The sequence below is a fragment of the Branchiostoma floridae genome, chromosome 8 (assembly GCF_000003815.2).
Source record: "Branchiostoma floridae strain S238N-H82 chromosome 8, Bfl_VNyyK, whole genome shotgun sequence".
Classification (NCBI taxonomy): domain Eukaryota; kingdom Metazoa; phylum Chordata; class Leptocardii; order Amphioxiformes; family Branchiostomatidae; genus Branchiostoma; species Branchiostoma floridae.
In genome coordinates this window covers 19,126,176-19,145,483 of record NC_049986.1, presented here as the reverse complement: position 1 = coordinate 19,145,483, position 19,308 = coordinate 19,126,176, and the positions used below count along the sequence as shown (strand labels likewise).

General features: G+C 40.0%; 2 protein-coding genes across 3 annotated transcripts in view; both read right to left on the bottom strand.

Moving 5' to 3' along the window:
- Positions 1 to 17,881, bottom strand: part of LOC118420419 (tyrosine-protein kinase ABL1-like) — an 85,573-nt gene extending 67,692 nt beyond the window's left edge. For both annotated transcript variants that reach the window (XM_035827199.1, XM_035827200.1), the window contains exon 1: positions 17,536 to 17,881. In XM_035827199.1, coding sequence (XP_035683092.1) covers positions 17,536 to 17,683 — 148 coding nt within the window. In that variant the 5' untranslated portion in view covers positions 17,684 to 17,881. The remainder of the gene's footprint in view (positions 1 to 17,535) is intronic.
- On the bottom strand, positions 13 to 3,679 carry LOC118420423. The gene is made up of 4 exons (XM_035827203.1): positions 2,359 to 3,679; positions 1,631 to 1,878; positions 683 to 830; positions 13 to 484 (listed from the first exon to the last, which is right to left on the bottom strand). Exons 1-4 carry the CDS (start codon positions 2,573 to 2,575, stop codon positions 396 to 398), a joined length of 702 nt encoding a protein of 233 aa, XP_035683096.1. The 5' UTR covers positions 2,576 to 3,679; the 3' UTR covers positions 13 to 395.
- Positions 17,882 to 19,308: the final 1,427 nt, after the last annotated feature.

Genomic DNA, 19,308 nt, shown 5'->3' with positions numbered 1-19,308 from the left:
CGGGCCCCGGGCTTCCTTCTGGCGACCGTCCAACCAGCATTTCCTGAATAGTGATTAAACAAGACGTAAGAGGCGGTAAGGCGTATGTTTCCATTTCCAACGTTTAATGCGAGAACCTTTGATAGGGTAAGCCATTTTTTGGCATTGTTAGCTACAGGTCGAATGAAGATGATCTTATCACACATACTAGTACTTGATTAGGAATGAAAGGTGTGGATGTGTGTCAAAACAAAGTCAAACCCATCCCGTGTAGATAAAGCCAACACTATTTTTTATAGTTCATCTTTACAATATGTCGCTGTCCATGTGTGACCCCTGCGTTTCTACCATGTACTTGCAGTTAGCCTTCTTGTACGAACTTGCAAATGAAATTTCTATTGCTCCCGTAAAAGAGGCTACAAACTAACCTGATTTTCTTGGTCGTCTACAGACTCGTTGGTCAGCAGGAAGTTTGTCCTGGCACGCCTGATGTCCCCCATGTCGTCTGTAATATAGATAAAACATAACAAAACTGTGAGTGTGTAGATACAAATCAAATTTAAAAAAAAACTCTGTCCGCTTGCATTGTGCTGCAAGAAATGCACCCATTTTATTTGGTAACGTCTGTCGGAGAAGAGGAAGATGCTGACAGTTGAATGAACACAACAAACATATATTATTATAACATAAATGAATCACTTACCAGACACAGCAATAACTTCTCCGCTGTACGTCTTTTCCACATATGTAAAGCGTACAGTGTCGCCGACAGCAGCGCCTTTGGTGTCTACCCACCCCTCGTTGATTACCTTCGTCTGCTGAAGGGCTGGCACGTAAAGGAGATACTCATTCTTTAAATGAAAAAGAAAAAAAAATGAAATGTAAATAGAGTGAACACTAACACATAATTTGTAGAGAAATGTTGCTGCACATCGTTATGGCCCTTAGTTATTTAATAATGTTTAACACTAAAGGGCTAGTTTAAAGAATTGTATCACGTTTTATTCTATAGTTGAGTAAGTCTGACTTTGAAAGCATTTTCCGACAACATGAAGCGGCAAAGCAAAGTAGATGTCGTACGTGTCTTCAGCTAGACAACGATACATAGCGTATAGCATGCATACTTGCAATTTACGGCCGCGATACACTTACAATTGATCCGTATCATCGGGAAATTCACCAACAACACAAATATTCTAGCGCTTTTCAAAATACTCATACAGTCGATTATGTCACATGCAATATCTTGTTGCAAAGACTAGCACCATCCAGGATGAAAGCAACGAGTTTAAGACTACAGTTTCAGGAGTGCCTAAGCATTTGCACGAACCCTATGAAATTCGTACGAGTATTATGTGATACACACGAATCAATATGCGAAAATGCATCTTGTGACACGCACGAACCATGGCGGCTTCGACATTCGGCGACGGAAAAATACGATTTAACACGCCGAAATGAAGCAAAACACAGCCGCCACGCCATTGTGAAAACAATAGCTCACATGCATACTTCTTCGACAATGAAATATAAATATTACGGGTAGAAACGCTAAAGATCATGCATTCTTGCAATGTTTCTTAGGGTTAGTGCAAATGCTAGGCACCCCTGAATATTGATTGATTGATTGATTGATTGAAAGCTGACTCACCGGCATTCGTGTCCTAGTCTTTTGCGACCCTTGCTTCGACTTCTTGGCGGTTTTTTGTTTTTTGTTTGGTGGTTGGACATTTTCTGTGCTCTGAGAACTGCCAGCAGTCTGGTCTTTCCTTTTCTTCTTTCCTCCGTTCATGCGGATGTCGCCTTCCCAGCTGGTGTCTCCTGTGTTGTAGTCGCTCATTTGTGGAAGATTGCTGGTGTCCACGGCATTTTCTGCCCGCTTACACTCTCCTATCTCGGCTAAAAAAGACAAATGTAGGAAAATTACGTTTAACTGCAACCTCCAAATCCAAAAGTTGGAATTACATGTACTCAAATAGGCCCCTGCTCGATCGGTACATGTCGGCACCAAAACTCAAAGATATCAGCAAACAGAGCAGAAACATGTGGAGATCTATGTTGTACATATACTTTCATATACGTTTGCCTCATGCAAATAAGTTATAAACCATGTATAAATTTTACGGAAAGTTTGGGTTCCATAATGGAACCCAAACTTTCCGTAAAATTTATACATGGTTGGTCACTCCACGCGGAGTGGGGCGTTCTTGTAACGTTCAAGACACATGAAAAATATCGTTACAGTTTCTACATTGGCTACAGTTACTAGATTGAATCACCATACATATGGACAGTATACACAATACACCACAATAAAGATTTATCATTCTTGATCCAACGATTCACAGGTCAGTTGCATATAAAGAAGCACAATCTTACCTCCGAGATACAGGATCAAAGCCAGCACGTCCCCCTCATTGCCCCAGCGTACTGTAACCCACATTTTGGTGGACAGCGCCCCTTCATTCTTCACAAGTTTTGTGGGACCATGCCCAGTAGATTTGTCGATGGGGAACCAAAATACAGCCTCCTTTGGTCGGTTACCACGACGGGATGTAGGCTGCCCGGACATAACTTCATCCTGCACTGAAGCCATGCCGCGTGAATGACACACAACTAGCGATTGACTTCACTGGTCACTTGGGGTTAATTTATATCAATGCGTTACGTGCAAGTCCGGACCCCTGTGATTGACAGGTTGTCAGACAAGTCACGCCCGTATCGCTGACCTTTGTCGGGTTTTACCGCCAGTTTGTTGGTTTTGGTATTGTTAATCTTGATTGAAGAAAAATGAACCCCCAGACCCCACCTAAACCGCCCATTCATATCAGAGACGCTTTGAGCGTGTGAAAGTAAAGTTTGTCAATCTTTTTTGTCGGTAATTTTCGCCAACGTCCAACGATTGTTAGTTTTGGTATTGTTAATCTTGATTGAAGAAAAATGAACCCCCAGACCCCACCTAAATCGCCAATTCATATCAGAGACGCTTTGAGCGTGTGAAAGTAAAGTTTGTCAATCTTTTTTGTCGGTAATTTTCGCCAACGTCCAACGATTGTTAGTTTTGGTATTGTTAATCTTGATTGAAGAAAAATGAACCCCCAGACCCCACCTAAATCGCCAATTCATATCAGAGACGCTTTGAGCGTGTGAAAGTAAAGTTTGTCAATCTTGAAGTGTCTGACGTTTTGAGCCTGTAAGTGTAAACATAACTTTCCTTTTTTGTTTCATAATTTCCGTGGTTCTCTAGTGCTAACGAAAAAACATAAGCCTTATTTCCCCATGAGGACAGTTTGATTTCCCACAATTCAAACAAGTGACCGTAGGTAACACACTTTGTGACTTTATACAAAATGTAGTATATTACGAGCGGACGACATGCAAAAGAAACGTGCCGGTACAAGCACCCCTGTATATATTCCTCTCCCGGCATATTTTCCTTTCCCGTCGTATTCCCGGATAAAAATCGCGAACGACGGGACATATATAGGTGCGAACACTCAACGCAAAAACAGTTCACAATATTTTGTCGACGGAGGTTACCCTCCAGTCACAAAGTAAAAAGAAGTTTAAACAAAAAGTTTCAACCATACTGTAAATCATAAAATGCAGCTGAAAATGGTAGATTGAACAGAAAATATTAATGTCAGAAATCGTATACTTATACCACATATTCACTTCCCTTTTTTGACGACAGAATTTTCACAATAATGTTGGTAGCGCCGAATCACTGTGGTCACCTGTTACTAGATATTGGTGGCTCGTGTCCATAAATAAACAACCAGTAAAAAGTATCCTGGCAAAAGTTAATCATAATACTCAGACCATCCATTCTTTTCAGGATAAAATATAAGTTTATTCAAGTTATATGAGGCTTCTTTATTTAGTTACTTCTTTACAACACAAAGGAAAATACAAAATCGGCCCCATACCGCGTGCCGAAAATTTTACAATTACGAAACCACGCGCTGCATTCTCGTAACATCGGATCAGTTCTAAGTTCTATTCCAGCGTCAATGTCTTCTCCCCCAACTTCGGTCTGTACTCCATCATATTCGTACTGAAATATAGCTGCCGATGACCACTGTTTGATTCACAGAATTCGAAACTACAAAGCTAGAAAGTTGTCTGAAACCTCGATCGCCAGATTTTCCTTTGTTTCTTTGTTCTTGACGAGCTTGGCTTGGAATCGAGACGCCGAAAAACAGACAAAAAAATCATGCCCACAGTTTCTATAAATTGTTCATACTGTGCTCCAGTTGTCGACCAACCTGTATTTGACGTTCATAATCCTGAATCGATGTTTGCACTTTCATAAAAAGGCACTTTGTAACAAATAACCGACGCTTCCAGAAGCAATGTTTTGACTCGCTTGGTATTTCACAAGCAGCATGGGCGAACAGTATTTTTTGAAGAAAATACAAACACCTTTTCTTGTCAAATAAATAAAGTATGAAACCACACACTCCTTAAATATGTGTCCTTTTTATTCATGCAACTTATCTGATAAATAATTGTGCAATTTTGTATGGTTTAATTAGAGCACAATTGCACCTGAAGTAGCATTTCCACCCATACTATAATCGACTGTCCCGATGACCCTAGATGACCTCCAATGCCCCGCCATTTTGCCAATCCGCGCTGCCGTCAGAACTAAACACAAACTTGCCAATTTCTCCTTCATTTCTCGCTAATTAAAATTGTCTCAACATTTTCGAGGTTTTCTGACCATGCAAAAGTGAAATTCTACCGAAAATGATAAATATAGCCTTGCCGACTGTCGGTAAATTCGCCGAAAAAAATTGTTCAAGCCGCGCGTTAATTACTGTAGTAATTTTCGCTACTGCTACTAGTTCCGATTTGCCCAAACTCGCGAAATTAAGTGCTCGCGAACATAAATGAACTTACAGTATACGTAACAGTGTTGGCTTCACTAATACGATTTAATGACCTTAGTTAGGATCAGTTCAGAAAGTGATTCATCTCTTGAAAATTAGCATAATGTGGATTTAGATACAATTCGGGCAAATGATTTTTAAAATGCCCTTTAGACCACACCAATATAATTTCTTGGTTCACGGCTTTTCTTGAAAAATAATGGAACGGGAGGAAAATCGCATATCAAAACGAATGTTCACCGCTATCTACTTATTTCCACCAACCAACAACTTTTAGTACATGTATATGTATAACGCTTATCGGGAGTCACACTGTACCAAGTATTGTTATGATAATATTGAGTACCCGTCTGTTTATTTTACCAGATGTTCAGTACTCCATTGGCTAATCTTTCTGTTACCCAATCATCGTAAACAATACCGGAATTGACGCAACGGTTTTCATTACCCAAGCTCATTTCTGATCCAAGCTATAGAACGAGCGCACGCGGAAATTACCAGTACGTGGTGTAGTCGGGTCTAGACATGGTTCAGAAGCCCCCTTACGTCCGCCGCCGTGTCGAAAATCTTCTGCAGAAGAACTTTCGGCCATACCAAATCCAGAAAATCTTGCTTAAGGAGGGTTTCTACATCTGCGACAAGACATTGAGAAAGTGGAAATCTCGCTTCGTGAAGAACGGGTACATCAGACTTTCTGTGCCCGGCCGAAAGGTAGGGTACATCGATGTTAAGCCAGAGCACGTGGACCTCATAGATGAGACTCTACAAAAAGACGACGAAGTGACTGGGCGTGACATGCAAGCGATAATCCGGGAAAGAACTGGAGACGACATTTCCATTTCAACAATCAAGCGCTTGCGCCGAAACTTGGGATGGCTTTCCTCCCGCCCCCGGTACAGTCAGTCTGTGAGGGAAGCTAACCAGGCCAAAAGACTGGAGTTCGCCCAAGCTGTTCTCGCAGCCAACGACCAGTTCGAAGACGTGATATGGACGGATGAGACAACTTGTTGGATGGATTCCCACAGCAGGGTATGCTTCAGAAAACGCGGGGACCCTAAGTACTCCAGAAAACTCAAGCCTCGCCACAAACACCCATACAAGCTAAACGTGTGGGCTGGGATTTCACAACGCGGAGCAACCAACGTGCTGGTTTTCCCCCAAAACATGAACGCCGAGTTCTACAGCAACGAGATTGTGAATGAGACCCTCCATCCGTTCATCGAATCAACTTTTCCAGACGGACACAGATTTATGCAGGTGAGTTGTCACCATTTTTTTTTCAATATGAATGGTACAAGGGGTAGCAAGTGTTCTTAACTTCCAAAATCTTCTAAACACGAGTCTTGTGTTTTTCTCCTTTTCCATGGCATCTGTGCTTAAATCAAAATTATCAAGGAGAAAGAAAACAAATACGTTCCACCGAGATACATTAAAGTAAACTTTCCGTTTGCGTGCCGCTGCGTGCCTTGCATCAGAAAAATGAACCCGACAAACGTTGTTAGGATAATTGCAAGACATAGAGAATTTTCCACGATGAAAAGGATAGACAGCTTATACAGTCACGTGATCCTTCCCCTAGCAGCTAACCGGTCGCCATAGCAACGAGCGAAATATACCATTTTGGTGTACCAGATTCAGTGCCATAAGATAGTTATCAAAGCTGGCCATGGAGTGTAGCTGGCCAAGGGAGTCAAACGGGCACCTACGGGAAGTTTGATACTATACATTACGCACCGTGGATCTGGTTCGAGATTAACCATAGCCATAGACTATCCTCGATATGTTTTGTTAAAGCGGTCAAATTTGAAATAAATTGCAGTTTGGAGAGTTGTATCCTCGGTCGGCTGTACACGCGCACGTTGTCCGCGATAGGATTATGTGAATCTAGTACAGAAAGCTTGTAGCGTCTTGCATAAAACTCTTACAAGTTCTGCAGATGATTACTCATGCAGAGGCCTATTACCAATGCTAGACAAATGTTTCTGTAACACATTTTCTTACTTTCGCAGGACAATGACCCAAAACACACTTCAAAGAAAGCATCAGCCATGATGGAGGCACTGGGAGTATTCTGGTATAAATGACAATTTTCTTTATTGCATATCCGTGCCCAACATGGGATAAATTCATTGAGTTAGATATCTAAAGTAGAGGTTACATTTCATATCATATAAATTCTACAGTCTTTTTTTAAATTTGTGTTAACAAATTAATAGAGCTTTTCCAGTACGTTGTACTTTTAGTCGACATAATGTAGATGAACATGTCGTCCTTGTTTAAACACGCATATTTATGATCTAGTTGTAGAGTACTTGCAAGAGATTTGCTCATATCTTGGAATAGTGAGTATTCTAAAAGAAAATGTGCTTTATTCTCTACATAGGTGGCGAACCCCAGCTGAATCTCCAGACATTAACCCGGTTTGTAATTTATCTATACTACATTATACTATTAAATCTTTAACTATTTAAGCTGTGTTTCGAAGTTAGCATTAGCACTAGTAATTTTTTGAAACCTCCTTGGTACTAGTAATCACTTCTTTGCCACGAGGAACTACCACTGAACCACGCACCGAACCAGTCGAACCGGTCCAGTACAAAGGCGTGCCGCCGGAAGGGGGAAACAAAAGACCACAGCGGGCCCGCCGGTCTAAACAACAGTGCGCCGCCGAGAGGGTGCATGCCATCCTCCGTGTCTTGGTTTCGCTTTAGTTTTGAATGTAAACGAGAAGATTTTGTCCTCTGACTTTATTTGTTTTTATCTATCTCAGATAGAGAATCTTTGGGCTGAGCTCAAATACCATCTCCGGAGGCGAGTGAAACCGAAGAACAAGGAAGAACTACAGGCGGGAATCCTGCAGTTCTGGGAAACCGTAGATGTCGAGAAATGCCAGAGGTACATTCGGCACGTCCACAAAGTTCTACCTGAGGTAGTCCGACGGGAGGGCAAGGCTACTGGCTACTGATGCAGCGTGTCACATCATTTCATTGTTGGCCTTCCATTATTGAACCAGTGATATAACACAGGCTTCATTTTGCTGTTTATGTTACATTATGTTATGGAAGTGTTTGTTGTTGTTTCAATTATGTCGTGTTTTAGTTACGAACATCTATTTTCCAATTGCAAGTTACTTTGCTTTTGTAATTTGAGCATTGATTGCTAGCTTTCTTTATAATGACAATGATCTTTATTTGCATGTCCTTGCCCATATGGGCTAAATGCAGTAGTTACATAAAACGTTTCTGTAAAGAATCTTTTCAGTGTCATTGGGAGAGACAGAACAACTAAGGCTATGCTACACTATAAGTACATCTTTCGTTTACAAAATAGTCTAATATGTAATGCTATACTATTCTACAATTTACATGTCTCTTTCCTCATCTTGAAACAAGTGTATATTCACAGAGTTTTTGCAGTACAATGTTGTCAGATGATTTCATTATGTATACAAAAAGCTCATCTTTTACTATCTGTTTAGCTCGTGTATCAAAATTCAGGGCATTAATAAAAAATTACGTATATCACTATATAACTCACACTCCAATACAAAATGAACTTCATTTTCAATATCTTTGGCGTTACAAAGTGTACAAATTCTATCACTCGGAGGAGTCCGGTTGTATCTTCCTACTTCTATTTGTAAAGGGTGATCACTAATTCTTAATTTAGCCATGACTCGGCGATGGCTGAAATTATGTATATTTAGGTACTGTTCTCTTTCGTAGGTGTCTTTGAACTTCCTGTACGTTCTTAGTTTGTTTCCTTGATTTTTCCATTAGAGTCTAGAGAATAGAAAGTCTGTAGAAATATGTCTTTCAGTCTTTGTTTCACTTGCGACTGAGCTGGTGGTATTATTATAGTCTTAGTTTAACAGTAGGTACCCATAACCAGACTCCTCGAGAATCTTACTTTCTTACATTTACATATCATTTGTATCGGTTTGCCCCTGGGCAAACTTGAAAAACGCTGATTGAATGAGATGTACTCCCCCCGTGAAATAGATAAACTTTGCGCCAAAACTTATATGCATATTCAAAATTTCAAACATTCTGTGATAATCTGTGAATTGATTTGTGCTATTCAATCCTTCGAGAAATCAAGGAGTCAATCGAAATGTTCTATATCTGTGGCAAAGACGATGTATCTAAATTTTGCTCAAGGCTTCAGTCTGGGACTGATACTAGAGAATACCTAAAGTTAAAGTCCATTATTGAAATAATCATAGAGTGTGGAAATAAAGTGATGAGTTTTCATTTCTAGTTTTGTGTCCATGCAGTTATTGTTGAGTGAATCATTTAGCTTTAATCAATTCACAAGAGACGGCATGGGGTTGCTGCAACCTAGAGAGTTCTCACTCAATGTGTTGGGTTTCACTTTATTTTATCAGTAGAAGACGAAAACATTTCTGTAGAATGAATCGGCCCTGTCAATATTAGAGTGTTTTGTTTTTGTAAACGTTGGTAAATTTTTACTTCTTTGTTGCACTTGTAACTTCAGGCCTTTTCAGCATAGCGGGCCGATACGCTGTGGACTGGAAAAACGACGCTGTAAAAAGCCCGCTACGCTGCTTTTTCATCCAGCGTAGCGGCCAAAAAATTGGGGAAAAAAAGAAAAATATCGCAGTAAAAATACATAGGCACGCGCCAAGCACGCGCCTTCGCTGTTTCAGGAAGTTATCAGCTCCAAGGGAGGTGTTCTATAGCACCGGCCCACCGTACCGCTGTCTTGCAGCCCCTCCCAACCAGCACCGCCCTTGCAAATTGCGTTCCCGGCGGAAATGTAAACAGAGTGGCGAGAAGGCCTTGTCGCACGTTCATCAGCGGGGTGGGATAACTCCCCGGAACAGCCAATATGTATGAGATTTCCCGCGAAATCCTTATTTGGGGAGCGTGGTTGATGTAAACAAAGGCTCTTACTAGTAGTTACGTCATTTCTTTTTCAGTTCGGAAAATACAATCAATTCTTTCTGACACATGTCTAGAGCAAGAACGGGTCGCGTTCCTAAATTTCCTGTTCTAAATTTTGCGTGTGCCGCCCTGTGTTCGCGCCAAAAAAAATATAAAAAGGGTAGCGAGTGGGCCTTGCCGCGAGTGATCAGTGGGGTGGGATCCCTCGCCGGAACAGCCAGTTCCCGGGGAATGTCCCGTCTTTGGGGATCGGGGTTGACCAACAGGCTGTTACTAGTAGTTGCGTAATTTTTATTTCAGGGCGGCAAATAGAATCAGTTCTTTCCGACATAATTCTGGAATAAGAGCGGGTCGTGTTCCCAAATTTCCTGTTCTAAATTTGAAGCTCTTTGGTTCAGCAACGTAAGATACAAACCATCGTAAGTTTGTATGTAAAACCCGGGCGTTACTTTCGCAGGGTAGTGTCGGCAGTATTTAGTGGGACCCTTCGCCGACAAAGGGCCGCCGCCTATCAATCAAACGCGGATGTTGATTAGAGTTTCAAACAGCCATGTGCCGTACAGCGAACTTCATGCTTCGTGAATACAGTCCTTGGACTTTCTTTCCCACAGCGGTGCTTCTACAAAATATTTATTAGACTGTAACACTGAGTCCCACATGTTTTAAAAAATAGAATCTGACGCGGAACAGCGGTTTTTGCCCGGTATTTTTCTTGAAACATGTCCGTGGGAATATCGTCTAGCGGCGACGCAGGGATATCACTTTTTATCAGACCGTCAACAAACCAACACCCGTCTGGCGCGCCATGGCAGGAAGCACTGAGAAGCGACGAGTGTAAATTGCTAAAAAGAATAATTTTACGCACGGCGACAAATTTTACATTGTTCACGGGCTGGACGGCCCGCCGGCTGTTGTTAGCGATCCGTAGTGTCTGGTACGAGGAACTTTTTTACCATTTGCCGGGAAATTTTGCCAGGTCAAAATTCAATCAATACTTACTCCGGCAATTTCCTTTTAGTTCCAGACCAATAGCACAGTGCACAGTGATCTGTTTTGATTTTGTTAAACTTGTAAATGCTGTTCAAATTCAAGCTGTCGGGGAGCTTGATGAAAGTTCTAACCCCGCAAGAGAGGCCGGGCGATGGGCGTGTCTTTTGCAGTTCAAAGGCCCGCCAAACGCGGTTGAGCTCCGCCCAAAATCTCATGCACGAGCTGGCATGCATAATCAAACGCGGTTGTACGCATATCCAGACGCGATTGAATCGAGGTGTACACGACTTTTAACCGCGATTAAATCGCGATTTACCCGACTTTTGATCGCGATTTACCCGACTTTTGATCGCGATTTACCCGACTTTTGATCACGATTTGCACGCGATTAGACCGGAGTATAAACGTGGTCGGTACTGTATGTTCTTATTTCACTTACTACCAAAATTAGAACAAGACCCACCAATATATCCAATCTCAAGATAATGCACCTAGGCATGAAGTTATGGTGTTCATACACATGCATGCACGCACACACACACGCACGCATGCAACCACACACATACACATGCATGGGTACAAGAGCACTCGTTCGATGACAACAGGCCTCCAACAAGCGAAGCAGGCGGAAGGTGTTTCCGATGTTATAACACCAATTCGAGCGACCGCTTGAAACCATTCCTTAATTCGCTGATGTGTAGGGAATTAAGAGATGTCAAGGGTCCCAGACAGAATAGCAGAGATACCGTATATTGTGTATATAATAAACGTCGTAGCGAACTACTATCTGGATGGTACCCAGGCTACTTATCATGTGCACGAGGCTCATTACCAGGGCTGGCCTGACAGCGAGGTGTTAGTACACAACCTACATCATCAGCAACAGGAAGTCAACAAGGGCAACATGGGGTCTGCAGGGGGGTTAGCAGTGTGTGCATGTAGTAGTCCTTGCAAGCCATGTACATGTAACAATGGACAACTAAAATAGTGAAGATCAAATAAAGACATTTGCGTTGATTTCATAATTCAATATAATGCAAAATCTGTCAATTTTTGGTCACAGCGAGGTTGCAGCCCTAGTAGTCAGTGGAATGGGGGTATCACAGACTTGTTGCAGTCCTTACATGTTGAGAGCCCTTGTGTGGCAGGTTTGACATGTCAGGTTAGTGTTGTGTGGTACCCTGACATGCAGCTCCAACATGGAACATTCTGACACTACACAGAACATCATAGATATGTGAACATTTGCATTGCTGTACGGTTCAGCGTCTGACTTATGCTTTTTCATTTGCTAGTACTAGTAGTAGTGCGCACACTACGACTACTGGTAGCGCAATGCGACATTGCTAATCTGGTATTCAAAACATAGGAACATATTCATTCTTACAAGGGCTGTCTACAACAGCTTTAGCAATCCTGAGAAGTTTAGACCATTACGGACTGGTCATATCTTTAGTATACAGCAGCTGTATATGTATATGGCACCCACAGTATTTCCGTAGTCTCTGCCAGAATAACTAGCTACGGATACGCTTCAGGGTTCCAGCCAGGATTTTATTTTAGCGTAATGAAAATGGCAAGGTAGCAAACAAAGGGTTCTTGGCCTTTCCACGATAAGATTTTGAAAATGTGGAGTAAAATGTTGGCATTTAGATGGCAAGGGTACCTTTGGCGGGATTTACTGTAACACGTAATTTTAAGTACTTTTTGGCCAATTTGGAGTGGCATATCATCATTTTTCATATTTGATTAGACATTTTTCAACAAGTAATGATACATGTAGCAAAGTAAAAAGTAGAAGCTAGCATAGTGGTCCCCATTTTAGCGTGGTGGTTGCAAATTATAGCGTAGTGGCCCGTTACGCTAAAAATGCACTAGCTAGAACCCTGCCGCTTGCTGTAGGGAGTATGATTTTGCTATGGTTGTTCACTAGTCACCACCATAAGGCCACACCAATTTAATTTCTTGGTTCACGGATTCGCTCGCTCCAATTTAAAAAAAAAAATAAAATTACCACTCAGCAAATTTTCACCATTAATGAAACCATTCACCAACTTTCTGGTGTAGCCTTTATATTATAAGCTCCTTAAAATGTGGGTATTATTACTGCAGTTATATTTTTCATTCATGAAGAATGGGACAAACATAAAAACTGACACTACTTTGTAATTTTCAACAAACAGGTTCTGTTACTGTACAGTAATAGTGTTTTTGTACTTTTTTCAAGCTGAAAACTTTTTCTTCTTTATGTTTTGGATTAGCCCTTACCTTTACCCGAACCATTTTACAATTCTTATTTTTATTTTTATTTCGCCCTCTCGCTCCATATTTTTTATAAAAAAATCCGTGAACCAAGAAATTAAATTGGTGTGGCCTAAGGTTTCAATGGCCATATGGGCGAAATATCATTCTTGCCAGGCAGGAATAATTTACGACCCCTCCCCCCAGCCAACATGGTTTCCCAATGATTGAAACATGATGGACACGACCATACCATTATACCATATTGTTCTTATTGAACCAATTCCTCCTATGGACCCTGTACCCTGTAGTATTGATTATATGCCTGTCAGTGTGCTTGGATGTTGTGTGCTGGCGTACAACCGACTCCGGATAATCGAATACAAAATCAGAGTGAGTCAAAGCTGACGGAAAATACAACTGTGATGAAACCCTGCGACCATAATTTCATTCCCATAATAAATTTAATGACCATTGGGACGCTGCATTGCTCATAAAGGCACGTCATGGAATTGATTGTTACACTGATCCCCAAACTGAGTACGGTTCTACACAGTACAAAGGGATGAACATTGAACAACAAAATGTTTCTAAAATCTGTTTTGAAAAAAAAATAAAAAAATTGTGGGAAAAAAAGGATTTACTACATTGTGAAAGATATTTTTATGATCACTTTGAATGGCTAATAACAGATACATCATATTAATAGCATATTATGTTTAATATATTTGTACATAAACATGCATTCATTAGCTCTTCTTCCTTAAATGTGAAGCATACTTCACCCAATGCTATGGGATAAATATGTACAATCAATGAGAATCTCCTATCTAGGCAGAATGTGTAACACAGGTTGAACTCTAAACTAAAGGTCTTCCTTCAGTAAGCTAAATCATTTAGTAAATGTGCCTTTCTTATTGAGTTTTAAAACAGAGGCATTGGAACAAAATCCCTTCAAGTCTAGCGTTACAAGATAACAATGTATGGATAAGGAAGTACTGGTACATAATTACCCTCCCCTCCCATCCCACACAAACACTGGACTTATCACTGCAGATAATCGTGAACTGTGTCATGTCTGAAAATATCTCTACCTCCCCTAAAGCTAGATAGATAACTACAACAAATATATCATCTGTGTTTAGGATTCCAGCTTTTGTTGTTTTCACCCTATTCTATAGTCTATACTGAAATGGTTGTTATATAATAGAGTAACAAATATCATAACATTTTGTTCTCTGCTTGTGTTAGGCCATACCATTGTGAATTATGATCTGTTATTTCTCAGATTTAAAAAAAAATAAAAATATTGTTAGCTTGAAATATCAACAAGAAACACAGTTTCAGAAACAGTTGTAAGTTTTTCTCCCAGCCCTCTGTTATTACAATCAGACAATGTCCTCTTAGTAGAACTAGAAATATATGAGAACCAGGGAATTGGATTCATGAGGCCCTAGATCATGGGAATATGGACCTGTCCAAAAACATAGCGGATTATATGACTTCCTGTGTTTACACATACTAGAATCTACGCAGTCTTCTATGTGTTACGCAAACCATCTGCCGAATGTACCAGTTCCTATTCAAAATTTTCTCAATTTGGAAATTATTCATAGACCAGGACTTCTATTCTGAGTCCCTCCACTTTCCTACAGTATTTGGCTTGTTCACTTGAACTCGTTGACGGCATGTTCTTTTGCTAGAATTTTGCGCCAGTTTCAATTTATCTCACAACATTTCTCACATTCTATCTCAGAATTTTACTAAAGATAAAATTCTGATCAGAACACGGATATTGAAGAATATTAAAGACAGTTACACATTGAGACAGGTCTATCAAAGTTGCTGCACAAGAAGTACATAAAATTATGAATTGATGAAAAGAGGCCACTTCTGTCAAAAGGTCTGTCCAAACAAAATTGATGGTTTCCTTTATTATGAACAGGAACCTCTCAAACCTACGTGCAAGTAATCATGTAAGCAGACTTTAGACTGGCTTATATCATCAAAAATCACCCTCCAGCAAGCATTAGCATTAGCCATTGTTTTCTTACTGCTTATGATACAGGATATGGGACAGTGTCAAAAAATAAACATTTTCTTTTGTTGGAATCATATTGTTGACCTCTGTTGTTTCTCACTTTCTGTGCAATTTATCATGCTAGTAAACTGGCTCAAGAATTACTCTTAACTTCTTTGGCTTCAGCAAACATTATCCAATTTTTTTCTCACTGCTTAAAGTTAGATACAGGATATGGGATGGTGTCAGAATGTAAATATTTTCTTATATTGTAATCATACTGTTGATCTTTATTGTTTCCATCAGTTACTAGTATACAAAAAATGTTTGCATATTCTGTTTGACTTTCAACTAACTTATTTCACCAAAAATTACCACAAATGTTGCTCATCGTTTTCTGACTGCTTATTATACAGGATATGGGACTGTGTCAAAATACAAACATTTTCCTTTGTTGTAATCATATCGTTGACCTTTTCACAGGGTTTATTGTTTCCTGTGTTCACACACGACAAGTGTGAATGTGGGACAATCTTGAATATAGGACAGTGTTTATATGATTATCTTCAATGATTATCTAAACTGCATATGTACGAGCGCCAAATCGGTGAGGAAAGTCACATTGGGTTCCATAACTGGTAATACGCATGTAAATATTCACTTTTGTTTACTTAAGAAAAACATAAGATGACACATCTGGAACACCTTGTAATTCTCAAAATATTGTCCAGTTGTATACTAGTACATTGAACTAAAAATATTATACTACAGTGTACCTAGATTATGCTGAAAATATAATATAGACAGTATGGGTAACAGACTTCTTTCTCCATGGACCTTCATGTGTATACAATACTACATATCTCTTTATTACCTTTGTTTGTGTGAATTTATGAACATGTGTAATCTACTAATTGCAAAGTGTCATTTTCAAGTGCGTCATGTTATTTTGTGCAGCCATGTATGTTCACAGACCATAGGAAGAATAGGGTACAATGTAAGACATTGTCAAAGCTAACTGTGCATAAACTTGATAAAGTCAAACTCATACCAAAGGAAAGGCTTTTTTACAAAACACTGTTTCTATTTCAGAAAGCTAATGTTATCAGTCTATGACCTAGATATACACAGAGAGGTTTTTATTATCATTATGTGATTTGGAGACCCAATCATAATATTGGGATGGTGCCGGAAGTTCCGAATTCCGCTCTAAATAATATTGGTTTCTTTCAACTACAATAGCCCCCCTCCCCTTGTCAACAATACTGTACATACTCCATTTGAATTACGGATGTCATTATTGGTAAATGTGTATCCAAGCATTATTTTTTATCACATAAACACATACTTCACAAATGAATTTAACGACTTCTTGGTGATATTGCTGTCATAATACTTTAAAATCAGGAAGTCTATTATTCTAAATATTTATTGCTGGATTTGTTTGTTATTGCAAGAAGGTGAAAATAATATATAAACCACCTTTGTTATCATATTCATAATGACACAATCCAAGTGATATTGGACGTCAAGGTTCCCTACATGGTTTTAAAAGTACACATGTATACACTTGTATGTACTAGTATAGAGATGAGTCACAACCTTGTTCCCATATCCTCATGTCTATATACAACTTCCTATTGAATTTTTCATTACCCTTCATGTACGGAACGTTCACCTTTACCCCGACTGCCATAGATGAAGCCGTATTTATTACATTTCCCCGGAGATCAAAACGCCAAAATCATTGCCAATCGGATTGGCCATTCCTACTGAAAAATCAATGTGTGATGATTTGTCACGGCCGGCAGTGAACGATTTATGACCTTAATACGTGTGATTTTTATTAATCAAATTATGCCATAGCTTATCACAAAATCATCGTCTATGTCTGTGACATAAAATATAATAACTAAGACTGGTAACAGTGTGATTTTTCGATGATAACTATTTGTATATGCCTGGCATTGGACGATTTATGACCTTAAATACGTGTGATTTTAAAAGAAATGATGCAATAAATGATCGTGGGGGTATAATATAAATTTGTGTTATAAAATATGACAAGTGAGGTGCTATGAGGAGTGGTAAAATGTGATTTTTCGATGATTTTTTGTGAAAATGGAAGTACAATCGTCGCGAGCACGTTTTTACCTGGTACGATCTCTCAGGTCGCCGGATATTCCGGTGGTGATTCATTATCACTTCCGATTCAAACTTTGGGACGAAAAAAGGGACCACAATGTCTACCAAACGTCCCTTCCTAACCCAACATGTACCCTTAAACCCTCACGAGTTGGCAGGGGATTTCGTGGGGTTGGAGGGAGAGGGGAAATTTATTCGACTGCTGCCCTGAAAAAATCGGGCCCACATTTTTTCTACCCAAATGAATGAGCGGTGGTGACATGTCCGGGGAGGGAGGGAGGGAAGAATTATACCACCACTTTTGTGATGTTTATCGTCACTTTGGTGCTACTACGAGTACACAGAAGTCCTGTCTTACCGTTATGCTCCTCGAAGACGTTGAAAGACGGGTAGGCACGAGGTTCCTTTCCCTTCAGACTCCTCCCGAAGTTGCCAACTTTGTTGGCGAACGAACCCAAACTCGGTCTTCTAGCGTCACCCCCATCTTTGCCCTGAGATTGCCCCATGTCCCGAGCGAAATCGCCGCTCCTACATCGGATTTCCCCGCCTCAAAGGTCGCCCAGCTGACGGTCCGAAAGATTTTGTCGTTGGTGGTTGAAGAATTTGGCTACCGCTCGACAAATCAACAGATGGGGCGGACAACATTCCAAGAACTGCTCCAAATGTCAGCCCGTCGCCATCTTGGTCTGCTGGGAATCAGAACGAGGCTGAGGAAGTAGTACAGCAGGAGCTGGATTACGTTATTTCGGGAGGACAACAGAGTCGGACGGCGTTTTCATATTACAATTGTCGCGCAATAAAGTTCTGCCTCTTATATTATCTAAATACTTGAAGGTTAGGCTTATACTTAAAGACGTCTGTTTAGGCGTTTTTTTGCCGGGTTTAGTTTTTTTCTAGGTTTTACTTTTGTTCACAAGCATGAGGAGGAAAACATGGCGAAGCAGAAAACCGAAAAACGCATAAAAGTCGTCCAAGACAGCACTGCCGATCCGACGCACGAAATAATGTATACGTAATGTTACGTACGTACTATAAACAATGTAGTTTCGTTTAGAAAGCTCTTCAGAACCAATGATGTTGAAAACTTGTGAATGATCATATCTGTCACAAACAGTTGATTTTCAAAATTTCAAGATAAAGAATAAAGAGGTGTTTCTTTTACTTTTTTTAACATAAAGGGCGATTTTAGTCATCCACTGATAATCGTACAAAATTTCACTTTTTTGTAGGATGGGCTCTTCAAAGGAAAATCATTTTTCCAAAGTTCTCAAAAAAGTATACATGAAGATGCGGTCCGAAGTGAAAGAAATGGATATAAGGCTGCTTTGCCTTTGAAATTGTAACTTCAAAGAGTAGTCTTGATAATCTATATGCGCGCATCCGTTTTGAGGTCAAATGCAATCAAATATAGAATATTAATTCCAAAGAGAAAATGTCTTCCAATGGAAGTTATGAAATGGAAGAAACAACTTTCCAGAAAAAGTTGCTTTTGTTTTTGTTGACAGTACACGTTAGTATGATTGAAAAAGAACATGATCTTTTTTTTCTTCTCTCTCTCCTCTTCCTTTTCTTTTCTCGTTTGCTCTCACCACATTAAACATAAGGTAAAGGCAAATAGTTGAACAACTCTTCAAAGTTTGTAGTGTGCTGAAACACTTTCTGTGGACTTGACAAATGTCCTTTATTCAACCCAATGAACTGTCCGATCTCTTATAAAAGTCTCTGAAATGGATAGGACAAAAGTAACTGTTTCTCAATGAACTTTGAAGGTCGTAACTTTACTTTTCATGTTGCTTGTCATTGCCCTTCAATCTTCACATTTCTGAGACACATGATTCCCAGAAGCTACCAAAGCCGGCCCAAATCATAGAAATGAACCCGCGGCTTCTGAATTAAACGGTTTTCAACTCAAGCGAAAAAAAAAAAAAATGAAGGAGGAAACACAAACAAAATTGAACCTGGGTACATAATGTTTACCTTCACCTGACATAGCGTAAAAAACCACTGCCCTGTTTATTCTTCTTCATATAACGTTATATGGTGACCAGTCACAAAGCAGTGTCCTGCCACTCACTACATAACAGTTACCAGTAGAAGAAGAAAAAGAAGACTACATACCAGTATTCTAACA

Coding starts and splice junctions, on each gene's coding strand:
- LOC118420423 (XM_035827203.1), bottom strand. CDS start 2,575: ATGGCTTCAGTGCAGGATGAAGTTATGTCCGGGCAGCCTACATCCCGT. Junction 1,879..2,358: donor TTTGATCCTGTATCTCGGAG/GTAAGATTGTGC, acceptor TGTCTTTTTTAG/CCGAGATAGGAGAGTGTAAG. Junction 485..682: donor AGAAGTTATTGCTGTGTCTG/GTAAGTGATTCA, acceptor TCTATATTACAG/ACGACATGGGGGACATCAGG.